The sequence below is a fragment of the Tauraco erythrolophus genome, chromosome 2 (genome assembly GCF_009769465.1).
Source record: "Tauraco erythrolophus isolate bTauEry1 chromosome 2, bTauEry1.pri, whole genome shotgun sequence".
In the NCBI taxonomy this organism is placed as follows: Eukaryota; Metazoa; Chordata; class Aves; order Musophagiformes; family Musophagidae; genus Tauraco; species Tauraco erythrolophus.
Window position 1 is genome coordinate 42,641,664 of NC_141466.1, and position 21,870 is coordinate 42,663,533.

The 21,870-nt window shown below is 37.9% G+C and overlaps 1 protein-coding gene across 1 annotated transcript in view; it reads left to right on the forward strand.

Annotated features, from left to right (window-relative positions):
• EYS (EGF-like photoreceptor maintenance factor) overlaps positions 1 to 21,870 on the forward strand; it is a 55,644-nt gene that overhangs the window by 27,485 nt on the left and 6,289 nt on the right. Inside the window, exons 6-8 of the mRNA XM_086625295.1 lie at positions 5,065 to 5,237; positions 11,978 to 12,065; positions 17,086 to 17,247. Of these exons, the coding sequence (XP_086481421.1) occupies positions 5,065 to 5,237; positions 11,978 to 12,065; positions 17,086 to 17,247 (423 nt within the window). The remainder of the gene's footprint in view (positions 1 to 5,064; positions 5,238 to 11,977; positions 12,066 to 17,085; positions 17,248 to 21,870) is intronic.

Genomic DNA, 21,870 nt, shown 5'->3' on the forward strand with positions numbered 1-21,870 from the left:
GTTTTGAAAGATATAATTTGGGATTGCTTTCCCATTGTTGTGCTACAGTACATACCAACAATTGCACTTTGCAGGATCCTTCCAGAACTGTTAAACCCGTGACATTCAGAGTGTTTGATCTTTCTGAGGAATGAGAGAGGAGAATTGCACTCTTTTCACTTATGAGCGTACCAGAAGAGATACAAAACCAAAACTGCAAGAAAAAAAATATCAGAAACGTGGGCTGAAGCATGCCACTGCATCTCTCCACCTACACCACCCTGAATCCTTGCTTCCGCAACTTACTTGGGAGTGCTAAGTCATCTTTTGTCTATGAGGTACACAGAGCCACCACCAGCAAGCTCTAGAGAACATTTGGAAAGCAAGAGGCTGGTTAGAGTGGCAGCTGGTGACATAGTTACATTGGAAACTTGATATTACAGGCAAAGTTCTTTTTCATCATTATAGTTTCATACTTTGTATTTCAGATTTGTTTAGGGACTGTTATAAAATTGAGACCAGTGTGTAATTTGTTTTTTTTCCTGGGTTTTGTTTGTTTGGTTTTAATTTATAGTGACCTACCACTAAATTATATTCCTTTCCCCATATTTCAGGACAGCTGGGTCTTCACAGAATATATATATATGCCTACATTTACCAATAATGACCACTTTTTCCTCTCACAAGAAAGTGAATCATTAGCAAAGAGGTGTGGATGTAGCATGCATATCATTTTTGTCAATGTAGAGTAGCTGTCGACAACATCTCACGTTTTCTCAGAGGGAACTTCTTTCTATTTTCAAATCATGTGTGTTCCTTCGAAGAGCAGAGTCCTTGAGGGAACTGATTTGTGTTCAAATATTTTTTCTTCTGAAAAGAAGAAAAACCTCTCCAGAGGTTTTGTTGCTCATTTGAGCTATTTTGTGTCTTGCTTTCACCACCCTGCCAGAAAGTGTGCAATGCCGTTGAGCTGTAGATTCAGTTGCTATAGGGATAATGCTTTGATTTAAATAGAAGGAGAAATATACAGCATTAAACCTTACATTCTGGCCAACAAATAGAGCACAACAACTATGTTTTAACAAAACAAAGAGGAAATATTTTAATAATAAAATGAAGAATTGTATGTTTAAGGGACAATAATGTCTTTCCATTATTTATTTATGGCACAGAATCATACACAATAGAAAATTATATATAACAAGATTGTCTATTATGTGTTATAGCTGTTGTTGTTGCTGAAGTAAAAGTATGAACAGAACCGAATATAAGACATAATGGGCAGGATTCAGTTTGCTAAATGTAAGCATGTAGTGTCACTTTAGATATCCCTGAGTGGGCCTTCAGCTGCTGCTTCAGAAGAGCTTAAGCCTCGCATGAGTCTTCTGTCATATCTCCAAGACTCATGTGGATTTCCCAGTACCCTATAGCTTTCGGATAGCACTAGCCACTTAGGTTAGGAAATTCAATTATACCTCTATATGGTGGAGGGGTACCCCACGAAATGAGCTGCTGTTCTTCATTATTAGGTTAGATTCGATTAGAACCAATTTTCAGTGCAAGTATGCAACCAATCTTTAATGCAAGGACACACTTTTATAGGTTGTAAGGGAAACTATCTAATTGTAGTGATTTAGATCAGTAAAAGTTTCTACTTTTGGGGGTGGATTTGCTATCTAAAACTTGTCATCCGATTTGGCTTTTTTAACAGGACATTTTTACAGCATTCCATTGTTCTCTTTGTTTAATTATAGCTAATTTCCTTTCAATTTTAATTTCTTCAGACTCCATTTTTACCTTCTAGCTTGAGAATAGACTTTTTGTTAAATGCTCTGGTTTTCTACTGCCTGAATCTAAAGCCACTTGATTTAGAAGTCTCTTCCATTACTCGGCATCTTTCAGTTCCAATACAACACAAATTTAAGAAATATATTCAGAAATCTGCAGCAGTTTGAGTAGTTTGATGTGACCAGCACAGGCTATTATTAATTTGAGATGTGCTGCAGTATCCAAGACAGCCATATGATGTTGACAAATGTGACAATTCCTTCTGGAATAGTACTTGGAGGCCAGATGAGATACCCCAGGAGTTTCAGATAGCACTAAACATCTGTCTGGTCTCAGTTGGCCTAACTAATTAAGTAAATTAATTCAGCCTCTGATCTCCACTGAGTATACGCCCATCTTACATGTAGAGACCTAAATTCAGGTGTCTGAATTTGCAGGGCTGAATCCCTCCTTTACCACTATAAGATTATTTGTCTGAGTTGACACCACATTTGCATAACTATAGGAAGTTGCAGGTTTGTTAGCATTGAGCACGGCATTTTAAACATGGTATTTTTTTTGCTTTTAAGGTAAGAATGATCTTTGTTTAGTTTAGGAAACCACTTTGCATCTAAACAAACTTTCCAATTCCTTCACAAAAATCCTTGAGGCCCTTTAGTTGTTTCCCTGTAAGGTTCAAGAAGTGTTTCTGGATTTAATAGGATTTTGTGTAGTAACATACAGATGTTTTGCTTGCATAGTTTATAAAATGAAATTACTTTTCATGGTTTTTTTAAAAATGTTACCTGAATTTTTATATAATAAATTTCAGGGTTTGGTCCATAATCAACAGTGACATAAACTACTTGTCCATACTTATGTAGAAACTGTGTTACTTATTTGAGAGCTCGGTTTGGCTTTGGTAAGGGACTTTGAGCCTGGAAATCCATTTTGTGAACACTGCATGACACTGTTTAGCATTTAACAAGAAACAATAAGAAAAGAAAAAGACATTAAATTAAGCCATACTTTAACTTCCTAAATACAAAGATTACAGAACTCGAAGTGGAATCTGAAATTAGAAGAACTGAAATTGAACTTTTGTTTCTGTATTTCTCTGGGAGCTGTGACTTTGAGAGCTCTTGCTCCTGAACTCACTGACTTTGCCATGTATACGCTGTGAAGTGCACCCTATTAAGAATCCTTTGCAAAACTAGAGGAATCAAGATTATCCAATTTCCTCTCAGACACACTATCAAAGTTGTATGTGAAAGCCTTCCTATCCCTTCTCCACCTAAAAATATGCTATAGAAAAATTAACAGATATTTTGGCAGTTGCTCTTGAGAAACTCAAAAGCTGGAGTATAGAAGAATCAATTTAATCCACATTCTTCAAAAGCCCTGAAATAGGAAAGTATCTTGCAGTGAGATTAGCTCCTAATGAGACACATAAACTTAGAGTGTCTCCAGGCGAGTTAAACGTGTAAGATTCTGTCACAGTCAATAGAGATCCAGACCTTTCCAGTTGTCTGAATATTGGCATTCTACTGGCACAGACCCTGGCATACCTTTCCTGTTCTTCATACAGTGTCCGAAAGAGCACAAGTCTTCTGCAGTTCTTCTGTCTTATCTGCTAGTTTCACACAGATCTCTCAGATACACCATGGCATGTCAGACGGCACTAAATGCCTATATTGAGGCAATTGAATGCAGGACCTGGTCATTAGAGTCATGCATGTACTGGTTTGTGGAATGGATAGTGCTCCAGTTCCCTGACTGTTTCAGCTGGATCACCAGTGATTAGCATATGAGCTCAGGCACCTACTTGGGGATCCCATTGCCTGAACTTGAGCATTCAGTGATCTTTATCAGAATTTTGCCTCCCTGGTCTCAAGCTACCTCTCACATACCTCAAGGGAGTCAACTGGAGGCCATCTGGGCACCTAAAGTAACATAAAATTAGGTGTCTTGATCTCAGAATGAGTTTCACCTCTGATATCTAAAGAAATTCAAGGACTGTCTGGATGATGCTCTTAGTCATGTGATTTAGATTTATGTAGTCCTGCAAGGAGCAGGGAGTTGAACTCAACAATTCTTATGGGTCCCTTATAACTTGAGATATTCTATGATTCTAAATGGGTCTTTAAATACCTGAGAATCAAAGCACTGGTGATGTTGTAAGCCATTAGGTTCTCCAGGTCTGGAAAAACAACAAGCAACCACAACCAAGGAATATAGAGAAAACGAGACCAGCATGGCAGGCCGCATGATGGAAAGGGTTTGAAATGCTGCCTCTTCCCTTATCTCTCTAAAGATTAGTAAATTTTGGATCTTGACTTCTCAACCCTGGCCCGACTTGCTTACGAGTGTGAAGTAAAAGAGGTTGCATTCATTCATAGACTTTTACCACTGTATGCCACAGCAAACATTTTTCAGCTCTGTGCAAATAATTTTCAATTAATTTAAAAACCTGCCTTTTATTAGATCCTAAAAGACAAGAATGAAAAGAAACTTAAACAGAGATATGAAGACACAAGCAAGGTAAAGGGGAAGAACCTTTGTGTATGCTGCCAACAGGAGCAGCTTGAGCTCCGAACACTGTTCATAGCCTAAGAAATGGACATTTCTGTGTGCCACTCAGGGAGTTAAATTACTTCCCCTTCTCAGTAGCTTTCATTCAGCGAAGCATAACATTTATAGCTGAGAGAGAAAGCATTCTCATGCTGACTTGATGAACTGAGGTGCTTTTGCTTTTGCAAGGTCCAGTCCTCTTTTCCCCTTCATTCTAAATAGCTGTTTATCACTCTGAAGGGCTTGTAGGCTGTGCTTTGCCTGCGTGTTGTTGTCTGATCTGAAGTTTGGTGAAACAGCAGAGTTTCACAGACTCCTCATTATGTTTTACCCAGAAACAGTGAGCTGATGAATCGAGAAAGTGTAGATCAGTGAGTTTGAAGAAAATTCAAGATTTTGCGTATATACGAAAAGATGGGCTAAGAATCAACCAAAATATACGAGATTTCATTCTGAGCCTTAAGAGAGAAAACTTCCAGGGAAAAATCAGTAAGTGCTTTTATTCAGAGGAACTATTTTTTTTTATCATAAAGTGTCACTAAATTATAAAATACAAATAGTCTACATTTCATTTTAATATCTTGAAATTTTTTTTTTTTTAGTAAGGAGAGCATTTTTGACGTCGATGCCAAGCGTATTCTGTATTTAACGGTTTTCTGTTGAAACTTGAAAATCTTGATTACATTGCTTCTGACATGTTGATTTATTTTGATAATAATGTTGCATTTTTTCTTTTCCCTTACTTAGCTGTGACTGCCTCACTGGATGGAAAGGTGCATTTTGCACAGAAACAGTGTCAGTATGTGAACCAGAGCACGATCCTCCACATCTGTGTAAGCAAGGCGGTACCTGTGTGCCGCTGCCGAATGGCTACATGTGTCACTGTCCTCTTGGAACAACCGGTACCTATTGTGAACAAGGTATGTCCAATGGATAGTACATTGTGCATTGAGTTATGTGGTAGTGCCCAGGCAGAAAACCACAGTATTTTGTAATATATCCATGAAATGTGACATAGAGACACAAAGTACAAAATAGATTGTATTTAAGAAAGGATGCTCCTTTTTGTTAGAAAAATCAAGTAATTTAAAGCTATGAATTGTTAGTGTTTTCTGACTCTGCTTATTTTTAACACCATTTGTTCCTTCAGTTTTTTCAAATCATTCAACCAAATTCACAAGCAGCACAGCATTGTCAGATACTGAGAGGACAGGAGGCATTACTCTCCCGGTTTTAGCTGGGACAGAGTTAGCTCTTCTTTTTAGCAGCTAGAAGAGCTCCGTGTTTTGGTTTTACTCAGAGGCTCGCTCTGAGAAGAATGCTGATAGCAAGCTGGTGTTTGTGGTTGGACGTGAGACTCCAAGGACTTTTCAGTGTGCCGGAGTGCAGAAACACGGCGGGATAAGGGGGGAGCATAGCCGGGACAAGGGGGACACGATTCCCCTTGTGATTTGTGGTGGAACTTAAGACTGAGGGCCAAACTGGCCAATTAGTATTCCATATCATGCAGCGTCATGCCCAGTATAAAAGTGAGGGACAGCCGGAAAGAAAAGAAGGGCTTTTGCGCTTTGGCTTTTTCGCCGCTTCTGCTCTTTTGCGCTTGCTGCGCTTTTGCTCTATTGCCTTTTTTTCCCTCTCTCTCCCAGTACTCCCACTCTCAGAGTACTCTCTCTCTCTGCCCCTCTCTATTTCGGGGCCTTGCATTCGTCCGGGATTGCAGCTTCGGGACAAGACGGGCTGCGGATAAGTGGGGGTGGTGAGCATCTACACTGTGTATTAAATCATCTGTATTAAATTGTTCTTATCTCAACCCATGGGTATCCCATTTATCCTTTAATTCCCTCCCTCGTCCCTGGGGCTGGGGGAGGGTGAGTCAACGACTGTGGGGGGGTGGTTTGGTTGCTGGAGCAGCCTAACGCACAACAATTACAGAGCAGCATTATAGTGCTTAGTTCAATTCCCAAGCTCACCATAATGAAGTATGTTAAGAAATACACTTAAGAAATCAGCAGTACACTTCTAAGTACAATCCAGAAGTAGGAAGCATCTGGGGCCTTATCCAATTTCTACTGACACTAATGGAGATGTTCCTGTTGACTTCACCAGCTATTGGGTAGGGATGTACTGAGAATGATGATAAAAGATGCAAACATCACTGTAATAATCTTCAAGCGTCTATTTTCCTTTGTCTTCAGTTTGCTGGTTTTGCATTTCCTACCCTCACATATAGGAATCCTTTGGCTGTCTGGTTTCTTCTGTGAGAGATTGCACAAGTGAATATTCAACAATGTGGATACACAGGTGCTACAAGCTCAGGGACTTTTCCTGTAAGTGTATGAAGTGCCTCTGTGTGCAAGGGGTGTAGTGCAGTCCACATTTTCTATTCCACAGATCTTAGATTCGAGTTAATATTGTACAAGCTTATGTTTTTCCTTCGAGAAGCTCTCTTTACATCTTCTGGAGAACTCTAGTTAATGTTAAATAGCTCTCTCTTCAAACTGTCTGCCAAGGTCCAGCCTCCCTTGTTGTGCCTACAGAGCGAGTTTCCAACACAAAACTGACAAGCAGAAATGCATTTGACCTGATTCGCAGTCCTCACCCTATAAATAGATACAGTTTTAAAATCCCAATGAAGAAAGCACTTGCAACTGGTAAGCTCAAATATAGCTTCTGGAAAGCCATTGTTAAATTCTTTATTCTCTGTAAGAATGTGCTTCCTCTATTGCCTCTGCCACAACAGCTTTTTAGGGCTCTTCATGTGAACTTTCAACTTTGAATTCTCATTTCAAGTGCAATTTTCAAAAGTAATGCCATCTGGATTCAGGACACTGATGACAAGCACACATGCTATACATGAAGAAGGTAATCAATCAGATAAACACTCCTGTGTTCTAGTTTCAGAGTAGATTTGAATCTTCTTGTGATGGCCACAGAAAATTTTATTTCTTGTAGATTATCATCCTTTTAGTAATTCTTCCACCTGGCAAACATATTAGAGGATTTCTCTCTGTTTTATTCAAAAGCTTTCTTAGGGACTATGGGTCCTGACCAAACTCTTTGCCCTGCTTTTCACCTTACTCTGGCAGAATAATGAATTATCATGAGATTCTCAAAAGCGCAGTTTGCACTTTTAGTGGATGGCAAATTGCTAAAAACCAGCTGCTTATCAGATTGAATATCTCATCTCTGGATTGATGGTGGTATTGGAGCCAAAGAAAAAGAGACAGAGAGCAATGAACAGCCCAAGGGACCAGGAGAGAACAAAAGGAAATTAAATAATGGAGACTAATGAATGTGCAAAAAAGAAGGAAAGCGGTGTGAGAAAAAGACAGAAGAGATTATGAGGCAAAAAAGCCGAGGAGAATAACAAAGAGTAAGAACAAATAGGGCTTTACCAAGTAGTAGCAACTGGTAAATACAGTACAACAGTATGAATTGCACAAGAACAAGTCAGGTGAAGTGAGTAAATGGGACAGTAGAGGTAGAACCACAATAATAAAGAAGAGTACTCTGACCGCAAATGTTAAGGGTACTTAAAGATAAACTGACAATAATCATGCACTAATTTGCCTAGCAAGCACTAAAAATGGTTGTGGTTCTTAATGCACTGTGTATATGAGAGATGAAAGCGTATGTGCAGATGAGGACATCACTGTTCCTAAAGAGTGATGTGATGTGTCCTGCTTAAAGCAGCGACTCAAACCACCAAGGATGCAATCACTGTCAGCACAGAGATATGGTACATTATGGTTTAGCTTTAGAGCTGCACTAACAAGTATTCAGTAGTTGGAAAACTAAGTTAGAACAAGAGTAATCCCAGGGAGAGCAAGATCAGTTAAAGAACATGGTTTTAATGGCTCATATGCCCTGAAATTCACAGTGTTTCCTTGGTCCACTCTCTTGATGCTAACTGCCAAAGTGTAAATACTGAGCAATATTCTCAGAAGGTTGCAGTAAGATGTGTATTAAATCGTAATATTTCAGAGGAATTTAGAAGAAGTCAACCCATTTGACGAAGAGAGGGTAGCGTTTTCAATTACCCTGCACTTCCTATAAGCTATACATGATCAATTATTATTCAGCAAGTAATAATGGGTATTTTTTGGCCTGATACTCTCAGAGCAAGTATTTCATGGTATATTTCAGCTTGCAAAGCAAGTGCCAAGACTTGCTTTTCTAGCAGAAAGATCAAGACGTTTAGCAGCAAGGTAGCACACTGGTGACTGAAGTGCAGTAGGAAGATGCCTATGGAATTTAAGATCTACTTTGGAAAGGTAAGCACCCATAAGGAGCACGAGGAAAAGAGGAGAGAGTTGGAAATTAGATCTGAATAGGTCCAGGGAACAAACCTTTGTCAGGTGAAGCAGAGTAATACATTAATTCTAGAATAATTTAAAGCTCCTCTTCTTAGGTGTACTGTGTTTCCTGAACCCATTAACGGCCATAAGACAGGATGGTTCTTGAAGTGTGTTAGATTTCTAAACATAACATTGATGTAAACAAACAAAAAATGATCAATTTATACTGCCAGAAATAAAAATGGTTGTAATGAAATGGGAAGGAAATGGAAAATTTATGCAGGAGTCTTTTTTACTTAGAATTAACATTGCCATCCAGACTCAGAACGCTTCTAAGTCTATTCATGATATGTGAAGCAACAGATAATTCTGTTCCAATGATTCGAAAAGGTCACAACTGTAACAGTAACACGGGAAAACCAGCACAAATCTTGAAGTGCACAAATGGCAACCAAACATTACAAAGGTCTGTCATAGTGTTAATTCTTGGTTAGCACTCTCTTAATCGCAAGGATTAGGAATATGAGAGAAGTAGTTTGCCTAGAGGTTTTTTTTTTTAAGGTTATGTTTTCCAGGACATTAAACTATGATGTTAATAAAACCTTTTGTTCATTCGACTTAAAGTTTCCAACTGAAGTACCAGACAACTCTAAATTGTCTTCTGATGAAGAAGCTTCAGCTCAGAGCAGCATGTAATTTAGTCTAGTTATTTCATTAACACATAATGTTCGAAACCAACAAGAGGTTTCAGCTTCTGAGGAGTCTAGTGCACGGCTTTGAATACCAAATTCCAGATTATTCCGTTTGGTCCAATGAGTACCTTTGTAATTAGATATCTCAAAGGATTTCTGAAGACCTGGTTGTTTCCAGCCTCCTGAAAGCATGTAGTAGACCTGTTGGCTTCAGTGTGATTACTACTGTGAGAAAACGTGACCAAGATGGAATGTCAAAGATGATTCTTTTTGGGGAAGTAAAACCATTTTGCTGTAGATAGTTTCATTTATAGGACATCATGATTATATATGTGAACACAATATATTTTTAAATAACTAGTAGCTATTAAGAGCTGTGAACATTAAAAATACAGACGTTATCCATAATGACTGTCAGCAATTATATTCTAATCTCTACTAAATTGTGTCTCAGGAGCTTATTCCTCTTAGAAGAACAGTGTTCCCGTGTGAGGCCAGTAATCCTATCCCCGTCAGTGGCCAATAATGAAGGTTTAGAGAAAAGTTTAACACAGCAAGTAGATATGACATCTCCCTGAAGTAGTCTTATAGCATCCAAACATTTGTAGTTTTTCTTTTTTTTCCCATTTATTTTAATGGATTAAATCAAGCCTCTCATTTTAACGTAAACAATATCATTTAAGGCAGTGGAAAACTTGGACAAAAATAAATTTGGAGTCAATGAAGTTCCTCTGACATCTGTTAAGCATTGAGATATGTTTCTACATAAGCTAGTATTCCACTAGATACTAAGCATATTAAATTGATATCCTATGTAATTTACTCGATTTTGCAGAGGAATGAAGAAGACCTGTAATCTCAGATTAGTTAATTGCAAGATTTCACTGACCTGCTTAATATTTACATTTAAGGAGACAGCCATGTAATATTCGAAAGAGTCTATAGATGGCAGTATTGGAGAAGAATTGCCAGTGGATAAAATAAGCACGGTTTTCCTTACACTATTTCTATAAATTTTAAATTATTCAGCAGTTTTCTTTAGCAGGATTAGTTTGTGCCACATACTTTCATAAAATCTATTAATTTTTTTTTTGTGACTTCAAGGCATTATAATGAAGTGCGACTACCCTTTTCACAAAGAAGTAAGTTAATAGATTTCTTCAACTATATATTAGTCTCTGAATTCCATAGTTACAAATACTGCCTGTCAATGTACAGCTCTTGAAGAAAAGAAAGCAAATGTAAAGCTTTTCATTGTTCTGTCCTCAATTTAATGACATACTTGTCAAGTAATAAAGCCATTTCCTTGATGAAAAAAATGACAAACATCTTCCTTTGGCCATGTTTATCAGCTCAATTCAACTTTCTAGATAGCATTCTGATGTCAAATTCCATTATTCTGATACAAAAATACAGCATGTTTTTGAAAAGACCGTATAAACTGACATAAAAGAAAAAAAGTAACGACAATTCTGTAGCTATTTAATCCATCTTCATAGTCATGATGAATGAATGAAAAATGGAAGAAACTGACTTTTGGACTAGTTTTTGCTATAAGTATCTTTTTCTTTCTACGTATTCTGGAACATTACTTGACATATTTTGACTATTCTTGTAAGACAAATTAATTCACAGTATGATTTAGATCAAGGCTTTTACATGACAAGACACCTTACATACAGACACTCAAGCACATACATGCATGCACACCTATGCTGGATTTATCTGACTTGCTGACCTAACGCACAAACTATTTGACAGTTATAATTTAGAAACTTGTGTTTCTGTGTTTAACCATTTAAAGGAAACTTCAGGCACTTATTAGCTTGTGGTTTTGAGCCACAGTGACTATTGTGTTCTCTTAGTCATTTAAGCAACAATGGTCCCAGCAAGCTTTCTGTTTCTACTGTCATTTTTTGAAACCTTGCAGCAATATGTGAGAAAAATCTTTAAATAGTAGCTATAGGAGTCATGTCCTATAAGGACATATTTTACCTAAACATAAAAAAACCCTAAAGTTTTACCTAAAAAGCAGTCTAAACTTTCGGATTTATCAGTAACAATCCAGTAAACTTAATATTCATGGTAGGCACAAGAAAACATGCATTTGCAATATTTATCTGTATAATTTAAAATGTCAAGTAGAATAAAGTGAGTTGCCTACTTAAATACATGCTAAGGATCAATCGTATATAAACTCAAGGGGAAGTCATGCATGAAAAAAATGAAGGAATTGATATGCAGGTCAACAGTAATGCCCTCCACCCCAGTTCAGCTATGAGTGACATGATGTCCCAGTAAAGATTCAGCCATGCACTTACCATTCCCTCTAGGTACCCAATTGAGTAAGAACAAGATACAACCAGCTAATAGCACTTAGCAGGATGGCTCTGGAATTATTTTCAGACTTCCTCTGTGAGCATGAATAATTTGCTGAAAATACGCCACTCACCTTACTTTGTGAAGGTGTTCAGCATTAGAAACTGTGTCAAGGGTAGGAACTGGTTGTGAAGGCAAGGCACCTAGATTTACGTATCTGCATGTGAGTTCAGTATGTAAGTTCCTGTTATGGTTAATGAACATCTTAGTCAATAGTCAGTGAAGCTATTTAGCTGATAAGCTTTTTTAACTGTAGATGCTTGGTGCTGTTTGTAATGCCCTGGCATACAGACTTGTATCCAAAAGCATCCAGACAAGCTTCATACATACAGCACAGGACCTGTTGGACAACTGTGCCTTTCTGGAATGGTAGGTGAAGGTAAAGGCAATAGAGGTTGTGAAAAAATATCAGTAGGTTCCTACATTTAAGAAATAAAAGAGAGCATTCGAGGAGGCTACTTCAGGATAAGGTGAATCTCTTTCTAGATCCGTTTACTATGTTGCATAGTGATGCTATTCAGTTGCCTGAAAATAGGACCTGGTTACATGCTGCCATATATCCCTCACAGCTTCCAGTTGCCAACTGCAGCAGGTCCCTGTGTTTGCTGTTCTACCAGTCAGGCCCATGTGGATGACCTGGATATGCTAAAGCACCTCAGTGGCGAATGACAAACATGTTTAAGCAACTGAATCCTCAGATGCAGGAGAATCAGGTTCAGATTTCTGGTCCAATTGATTTCCTAGTACTGAGGCTTCACAGCTGCTCCCAGTACAATTTGCTGGCTCACATGGCTTAGTCTTGGGCATTCATCTCTTAATATGTGTTGTACTGAAAGGCTGAGGTCTACTGTTTTGACTTTGGCTAGTAATAGCTATTTTAGGCTTTGGAAAACCAGAGATCTCTTTAGGGATTTAGCCATATGCTCCTAGATGTTACTTCTTAGCTAATTAGGTCTCTAATTAGCTAACAGTAGAGATTACAACTGCACTGTCACAAAACCAAACAGAACTGTCGACTTCACTTACAAAACTGTAATCTTTTGTTCCATTATTGCTCAGAATAACAATTACCTCAGTCTCTCCTCTTCAGGGACAGCAAGGATTACTAATGGCTGCAGGTTTGACAAAATCACGACTTTCATAAGGACATTGTTCTAACCGTTCTATTCGAGTTGTGTTAATAATCGATACTTTTGTTAACACGCTCTGCATGTTACTGCGTTAAAAATGGAAGTTGAACTATACTCTTTTTTTTTGCTATACATGAATTAGTTTGTAAGTTATGAAAAATCAGCTCTCCAAAGATTAAATAAAAAGTGATAATTCAACAGAAAAATACATTTCCATTTAGATAAGGTGAAAATATTTTTTTTTTCAATTTATGCAAATATTTAAACAGAAGAAAAACATGCCCTTGCAATATCAGTAATCTTTGAGCTATAACCTTAGGCAAATTGCATCTCAAGATGAAGATTTCCATACAGCCATATTTGGCTTTTTCCATGTCCTTTGTCACTAGGTCCCCACTCCTTTGAGGAGCAGCCTCACATTTTCCTTAGCCTTCTTGTTTCTCTTTGCACCCCTTGCCATTTTCAACCCCTGCTGAGTTTTGACTCAAACTCCATCCCTGTTCAACTCGGGCACTGGCTCTATATTCCTGCTGGGTAGCCCATCCCTGTTTCCACAGCCTCTGTGCTTCTGTCTTGGAGTTTTAGATCAGGTTTTTCATGTTGACTGTTTTACTTTTCCACTGCAAGTTTCCTTGATGTACTGAATAGCAAAATGGGCTTGCTGAAAGTTTTGAGGCAACAAGCTGCTTGAAGAAACTATTGAAATGTAATGCCATCAAAATGTAGACTGGGATGTGTACAAGCACTTCTGCTTCAGTGATGGGAATTGAGCTGCAAGAATAACCTAGAAAGCTTTGTTCATAACAGTTGAATAGGGTGTGTGAGCATTACAGGGCATTATCCTCAAATGAGGAATAATAATAATGCAGGAGGAACCAGAAAGGTATTAATGCATAGTAGAAGGAAAGAAAAGCACACTTGAGCAATAATACTTATGGGAACTTTGTGTTCCCATAGCTCTAACTGGTCTAAAGAGATTTAGAGTTTCCCTTGGCATCATTTAGAAATGCATAGCTTCATCTGATACTAGTACTCAGCTTAGAAAAGCAAGTCATTTATCAGATCCAGAACAGAAATGTTTGCTTAACAGCCTGTTGTGCTTACGATGCACCACACAGTGCTGAGCACCCTAGTGAGTACCGTAGTAGTTACACAGCACAAGTTCTACAAATTTAGCTTATGGGTTTGGCAAAGGCATCCATTCACCTCATTTGTTTTAACAAAGAGTTTCTCTGGAGTAAGCATGTGTAATACAGGAACTGTCTTGTGCAAGTTTAGCCAGGCTTCTTATTTTCTTATCTTAGGTGAGAAAAAAAAGGTTGTTGCCAAGAAAACATCAGTAAAGCACCTTGGCATTTACTGGGACGTTAGTTTTTCATATGCCTGCCATAAGAGCAAATTGAAAAGCATAAACTGTCTTATTCTTCACCTTAAAAGTTTGTCTATAGATCAATTTTGCAAAAATGAAATTTTATACTGATCATTTCTGTACACTGCAGTAAAATCTCTTCCATGAATATAATCAGTACTTACACGATCTACAGATAATTTACAAGCAAATTAGAAGTCATTCTAGTACTTCTTGTAGTTAGTCCTGCTGCATTGTGGCAAAATATGTTGTTTTCTGACATTTGTTCAGATATATTTATTGGGAATAAAACCACTTTTTTTAGCAAAATGGGAATAAAATACTTGCACCTTGGAAGTTTCAGAATGAAGTATATTAAGTAGAGTATTTTATTTGTTATCTATAAATCAGGATAATACCGCCTTTCTAAAGCATTCTGACAGCTGCTGCTGAAGATGTGTGTGTTATAATATTTTGTTTGTAATGTAAAGCCATGGATTTAATTCATTCCCTGAGTGATCACCTTTTTTTTCATCCTTGTTCTTTCTCTCTGCTCCAAGGCTTTTTATCACAGCAATCTTCCTTTCATATACCTTCCAATGATAAGCAATGTAGCACTTCCATCCTGCTGCAGCTGTTTGCTTTCACACTAGCCATTGTCCATGCTTCCTTCACAAGCAGTAAAGAATTAACTACGTCGACAAAGTGAAACTGAATCTGACAGGAAGACTTTCAGATGCCTCATTGTACACTTCACCTGGTACGACCCTTTAAGCAGCAGCATATTTTAATATAAGATTGACCGCTGTGGCACAGTTGCTCCATATGCAAGTCTCACTGTGCAAAAATTTGCTAAGAGAAACTGTCTTCCAAATGATGCATAAAGCAAAAATGTCTGTGCACAAAACAAATTATTATTTCTGAGTGATGTTCAAATATGAAGACATCAGTATAAGGATTACATCTTTAACTACTAATGGAGAACACTGTCTCTTACCTACTGAAAAAAAATACAAGCACCTAAAAATCCATATGAAAATTATGAAGTATTATTTTGTCTTTTGTACCTGCTAGTTTTTGTAAGTTTTAGTGATATACAGTACATTACCTAATCTGTATCGTAAGTTTTATTACTATTTATCTTCCAGTGTATTTGCTGCTCTTAAACCTATTTTTATTTCTGGCAGCTTTCAAGTATAGTATCCAGGAACTTCACATTTCTGATATTATGTGATATATTACTACAGACACTGCATAGCCTTGATATCCTAACAGCTATTACAATGCTTAGGATGGGAGTGATTTGTTAATGGGATGTGTTTGCATGAGAATATATACATAGCATCACAAGCCTGATTCTGATCATTCGAGCATTTCATAAATCCATTATAACTGATATTCCAGAGATTAAAACCTACTTTTAGACCTACTGAGAATTTGGGAGGTTAAATCCATACAACTTCCTCAGAAGTATTAACTGTAATCTAGGGGGAGAAATGAACAAAAGGCCAGCTGTACTTTTACTACCCATTCAGGAGGCATCCTCAAGTCATTATGCTGGTAACAGGGGAGAGATTTGGATCCTGTAATGGTGCATCCATCCGCTGGACACACTCCACCAGGAACACCTTGAATCCTATTCTGAGAGCGGTGGTATGACAAATAATAGACAAATTACAAATTCTTGCAGCATGCTGACTGTATGCCAATCTAATAACTGCAGCCCATCTGCAATAGGCAATGCCAGGTGCAACTGGATGCCAGGCAGATTCACAAGCAGACGCTATACAGAAAACTTGAGTGTGGAAAGATGGCATAAGGTTGCCTAGGAATGCACCACGAGGACATCTTGAATGTATATTTGACTGAAAGCAAGTTACTATAAAACTATGAAACTGGGAGGACCCAAAATGAAGAAAGATGTTGGCCTCTTAAAATAGAAACAGCGTAGCTTCAGCAGGAGAACTGTGAAAAGTGAGGGGAGCAGCACTAACAGTTCAGGTATTTAGTACTGTTGCTAACTACGTAGTAAAAAGGGTTTAGCACACACAGGTCTGAATGTACCCTGCACATCTAAATAGCTTGACTTATTCCAGGGAACCCTCAAATACGGCAAACTAACAACCAAAAGATAATGAATTAGCTAATAACTAACATATCTCAAATATGTAATGTTGTTAGAGTGGGAAAAATTAGAAACAGTTTCAAGTGACATAAACAGCACAGAAAAGTACAATCATTTATCAGTTGGCTGAAGAAAGTTTAGCTGGCCAATTTTGTAGAGGTATATGAAAAATCAGCACTGAGAGAAGTGGTAAGACAGAATGAAGAAGTTGTGTATAGCTCAAAAGTGTACATTGTATCTTCACTGTGATTGTGCGAAAGTGCTCCATTTCAGTATGAGATAGGACAGTTTGAATTATCAAACATCTCAGTATGACTATCCTAAAAACAAATTTCAGCAGCAATTAATGAACATGTTCCACTTAACATGTACATACTTAAGACACACAAAGCAGTTCATTAAAAAAACCTCCACTGATGTTTTCATCCATATGGTGAAAAAATAAATGTTTATTCTGACTCCTGCAAAAGTATTTTGTTTGAATTTTTAAACAATGTAAAATTCACACATTTATTTGAAAATGAATACTAACAAGATCACATATAGTTTGCATTACAACTACGGGCTTGATTGTTAATGAAAAAAAAAGACAAGCAGAAGACAAAATGGCACTGATTTGCTATTATCTGAGTTTTATTCTGTATATAGGTTATTTTCAGTCTTTGGAACGGGGAGAATTGGAAGTATTATGTACAGCATTTATGAACTATACAAAATAACTATAGACAACTGGTGCCATAATAATGCAGTCTTCTCAAAATATCTTTCAGAAGACATTTCCTCTTGTATTTTTCAGATATTTCCATTAGTGATCCATCTTTCAGAAGTAACGAATCATCATGGATGTCATTTGCACCCTTTTACATCCGGCATAAGACCCATATCAAATTACAGTTTCAGCCTCTGTCTCCAGATGGTATCCTGTTTTACACTGCACAGCATTTGGGTACTCAGTCAGGTAAGGATATTCCAGTTTGCTGGTACCAAACACGTAGGTATTTTTTTTGAAGGCAGTACATTGAAGTGATTCAGGCATTCAGTCTCTGTAACTCATTGTCCACGGTGACTGGGTTTTGAACTGTGAATAATCAAGTTCACAAGAAAAAACATGCATAACAAAATTTTGGAGAAGTCCAAATCCAGCAAGTAGTTAATGAAGTGGTTCAGGAAATTATTTTCCCCTGAAAAGTAACAGTAATCAGCTTTTCAACAGACATCTACTAATATTCTCCCACAGTTTCAGTGCAGCTACACTAAGATTCATAGTCTGGGCATTTGGCCCAGCGTTTTAAACTGACCAAAAATAAAGCAATATAAAAACGGATCAAACAAGTTAAGTGAAAGTGAACAGACTATGAGAGCGCTAATAAGGTTCATCAGAAGTTTAACTTTTTATTATATAATGCTGAAAAGCTTGCTGGTGCAGCATGCAAAACATACCAGTTCTGCATTTGCCAGATATGCAGAGGGACAAACAAATCTAAATAAAATATTTCTACTATTTTTAAAAGTATTTTAAACTTTACTGAGTTAACATTCCCAAAACTTCATGGCAAGGAAACATAATCTGCCAACCAGTGTAAATACATTTTAAAATTTAGTCTTTAAGGTGTAATTTTTTTTGTAATTACTTTATTAACATACTTCATCTTTATATTCCATCTATGTGGTGTCTTGCGCGTTTTTAAACAGAAGCATTACGTATCACTCATAACATGATCTTAGAGTAAATTTTCTGCTTGTATTAAGTAGTACATTATGCAAAAATGGGCCTTTGCAGGACAAAAAAAGCACTTAACTATTTATCATTCCTTTGTTCAAAGCCTAAAGCTTTGAGACATTTCAATAAACACATTCAGCCGCCCATGCATATAAACACACGTGCCCAATTTACCACCTTCTTATTCTGTACACAGATATTTTAACAGGCTGCTGTTTGCTAAGACTGATAATACATCGTACACTGCTGGCACCTCCTGTTTGCCCGGTTCTAATTACAACCACATAAAGAGAAGCAGCTTCAAAGAAAAATATATGGAACATCTGTAATACAAATACATTTATTTGCAAAAAGAACTCCGTCTTCTACAATGAATCTTTTATAATTCTATCACTTACAGGCCAAATTCTGAGATTCTCAGCGAATAGATCTCTCCCATTTAAACTAAAGCATTACATGGGCCACGAAAAACAGAAGAGAAAAAAGGATCTCTCTCAAAAGAATAGTCAGAGGTCATGGAAGCAGCTAGCATATAAAGAAATTAAATATCTCTTTGGAAGCGTCAAAGAAAGTGCTGAGTCTGTTTAACTTGGGCCAGGAGTGGTTTAGCATGAGCATGCCCCGTTCTATTGCCATTCATGAATGTTTAATTTCAACAGGAAGGAATATTTTCTTTAAATCATATTCTAGACTCATATAAATTTAATTTCAAAATAAAAAAACATATTCTATAGAGTAATTTAATTTCTTTACACATTTCTACTTCCATTTTCAATGCCTGGAAGTTTTGAAAGATTTAGGAAAAGCTAATGATCTAGCTCTTTATATTTGCCTTCATACAAACCTGTCAAATCCAGCCAGAATTAGACTGAGGAAAGACCCAGAAGTATTCTTCGGAGCCAGCAGATGTGAAAGAGCTTTCTGTTGGGGATTAGTTTAGAAAGCACTTTATATAAAGCCTTTTCTTCTACACAGTTATGTAAGATATAATAAATTGATTGTCAAAACCACAGGATTTTTTTTTTCTAAAATTCCTTTTTAACAGGAAATAATTAGAACTTTTTTTTCCTCCTCACTAGGCAATGCTGTTTTTTCAAAAGAAATGAGCTCTGACTGCGCAGCTAATTTAGCAAAAATACTGAGTTATAGCATCTCACAGTGGCATAGTTATACATTAGCTTGGCTTGTCACCCACATAAACATGACACTGGGACTTTTCCGGCATGCCCCTGCTGAAAAATACTCCCATCATTAAAAAAAATATCTTCAGTAGGTGAAGAAATAAACATGAGACTTCAGTTGAAACATTTAATTCTTGCTTTGTTCTTTTCAAAGAACATTACATGCATTTCTAGAAAGGGTGAGTAGGTAGCTAAGTCTCCTGACGTGAAAGTTGATATGCTGGTTCCAGCCCCTACTCCTCTTAACAATGTGATTACTTCAGTACACACACTTAAACATCTGGCTAATTGTCATGAAATGGAAAACATCCTATGAATCTTTATCTGTTAGCAGAATTTCCTATAATTCTGTCAGTCACTTGTTTTCATGCTTCGTCAGCTGTTTCTGAACGTGTATCATGACTTTCAGTCTGGCAGTACTGATTTCTGCAGCCCCCTAAGAAAGTAACTTCCAAAGTTTGGCAAAATTTTAAGTGACCAGCTATATTAATAATGAGCTGGTTAAAAAAAACCAAAACACCAAGTGAGCTGTGTATGCATATTTTAGTTTGGAAACTTGCAGATAGAATGACAAGGGGACTTCCCCCCCCCTCCTTTGATTACTTGTAGCCTTTAATTCAGACAGGGTTTGTTGGATGCCCGTCAGCTGCTTGAACAATGTGTAATTCGGTCCATTTACATCACAGCCACTCTATATACTTGAAGGCCTTGGCACTCTGCGTAAAAGGCAGTAAGTAGCATTACTTTTTCATCAAGTCACAGCATTACTGAAGCTTTACATTTGTTCGTGAAGGTGGAATATGCTGTAGACTGTCTGCACTATTCCAGAGTTCAGGCCAGGGTGATGGAAAGGTTTGCTCCCTGACGAGATGAGAAGGAACAGTTATGCTGGGCGACTGAGGAGGAAGTCAGGTTAACAAACAGAATGGGATGACTCACGCCAAATGTAATACTCAACATTTGCAACACCAGGGCTCTGTCTCTCTTTAACAGGATTATGTTACCTACCTGGTCTGAGAAACGTCAGTACTTTAACTCCTGACATTCAAGGCATTTCCGTTTAAAAACCTAAAGCATGAAAATAGGAGATAGCCAGTATGGGTGTGTGATGTCTGCATGGTTTTCTAAGACATTGTTTACTGTGAAAATTGAATCATGGAATTGGGCAAAAATCCTTTGCAAATATTCAGAATCTCTAGAATAACCACAAGGGAAGAGTGTTGCTTTCCTAATCAGAAACAAATTGATTATCCACCCACATTTAGAAGAGAAACTTAGAGTGGTTAAGTCTTCTCTCTTGGCAGCCATGTTTCCTTAGCCGACAGGGACATAATTTCAGCTTTGTTACTAGTTTTGAGATCATTTCTATGGACTAAATTAGCAGCGTAGGAAGCAGAACTACCAGCTATCTGAGTGACAGAACAGCCATCTCCATTGTCCTGAAATCTGTTGCCTGTGAAGTGTTGTTGCTACCTGTTTGCCACTGGCAAGCAAAACAAAACTGAGGCTGTCAAACTGAGGTTGCTCAAGGAAGGTGACTCCTTCTAGCCACCAAAACATGCCAGGGTGACTAAAGGAAGCAGAAAAGGTTTCTTCACCAAGTAAAGCAGCATTTTTGAAAGGTGAGGCTGAATGGTCTAACCTACAAATAGATAATGGCCCACTCCTTCTAGCTGCATGAGCATCACTCTGTCTGCAGGGTTATTCTGGATCCTAGCTATGTCCTTCTGCTCTGGGATGCTGCTCCAAGTGGAACCTAGAATCCACCTATTGCCATAGTGATTTTTGAGATGGTTTGAGAGATTTACAAGCTTGGCTCGATACCTGTTCTCAGTCTTGCATTAGCTGTGAGATGCGGCTCCATAAATGGAGTAGAATCATTTTGTAATAATCCATGAAAGCATATCCATGGGCGGTTCCTGTAAGTGTGCATTAGAGGCACTGGCTATGGTTATCACTAGATAAAAGATCAAGTTACAACAGCTGCAACAAGCTGCTATAACCCATCAGCTGACAGATACCTAGCTGTGTGCACACACGCAGATCATGGCAAAGGCAGAGTCAAGGTCAGCAAACACATAAAGACAAAGGAGGCAACAAAAGATACAGATTAAGCTGAGAACAACAAACTTCAACCATGTCCACACATTATAGTTAGCAAGTAGTGGCAGAGGCTGCAGAAGGGTGGGAATAAGGCTCATCTCTTCTCTCCATCCTTTGCTCCCTTGTATAATCACTACCCAATTATAGCCCTCCCTCTTCTGCTTTGCTTTCTCTCCTTGGCCCTGGGCCTTACTCTGGCTCCTGGAAATGCTCAGGAGACCAGTTGTGAAGGACAGCTACTGGGCAGTTAGGTTCTCTCTCATGTGGAGACCACAGTGCATCACATTCCTTGGCCATAGAGTACAGCCATTCAGCTGGAGGCTGGCATGCCTATTTCAACCCCTACTAGACAAGAAAAGTTCTGCTCCTGGAAGAATACATAAAGGGTCACAGCGTAAGAGGACATGATTTGGGTCCATGGAAAATCATACAGGATACCAGGGTGAAAGGAAAACTGCGAAGAACAGGATGATGAAAAAAGGAGGCAATGTGAACTGAGTTCAGCAAGGCAGGGAAGAGCAGTGAGCAAAGATACATCTGGAGGTATGATGGTTACAAGATGCATCATGCCAACAAG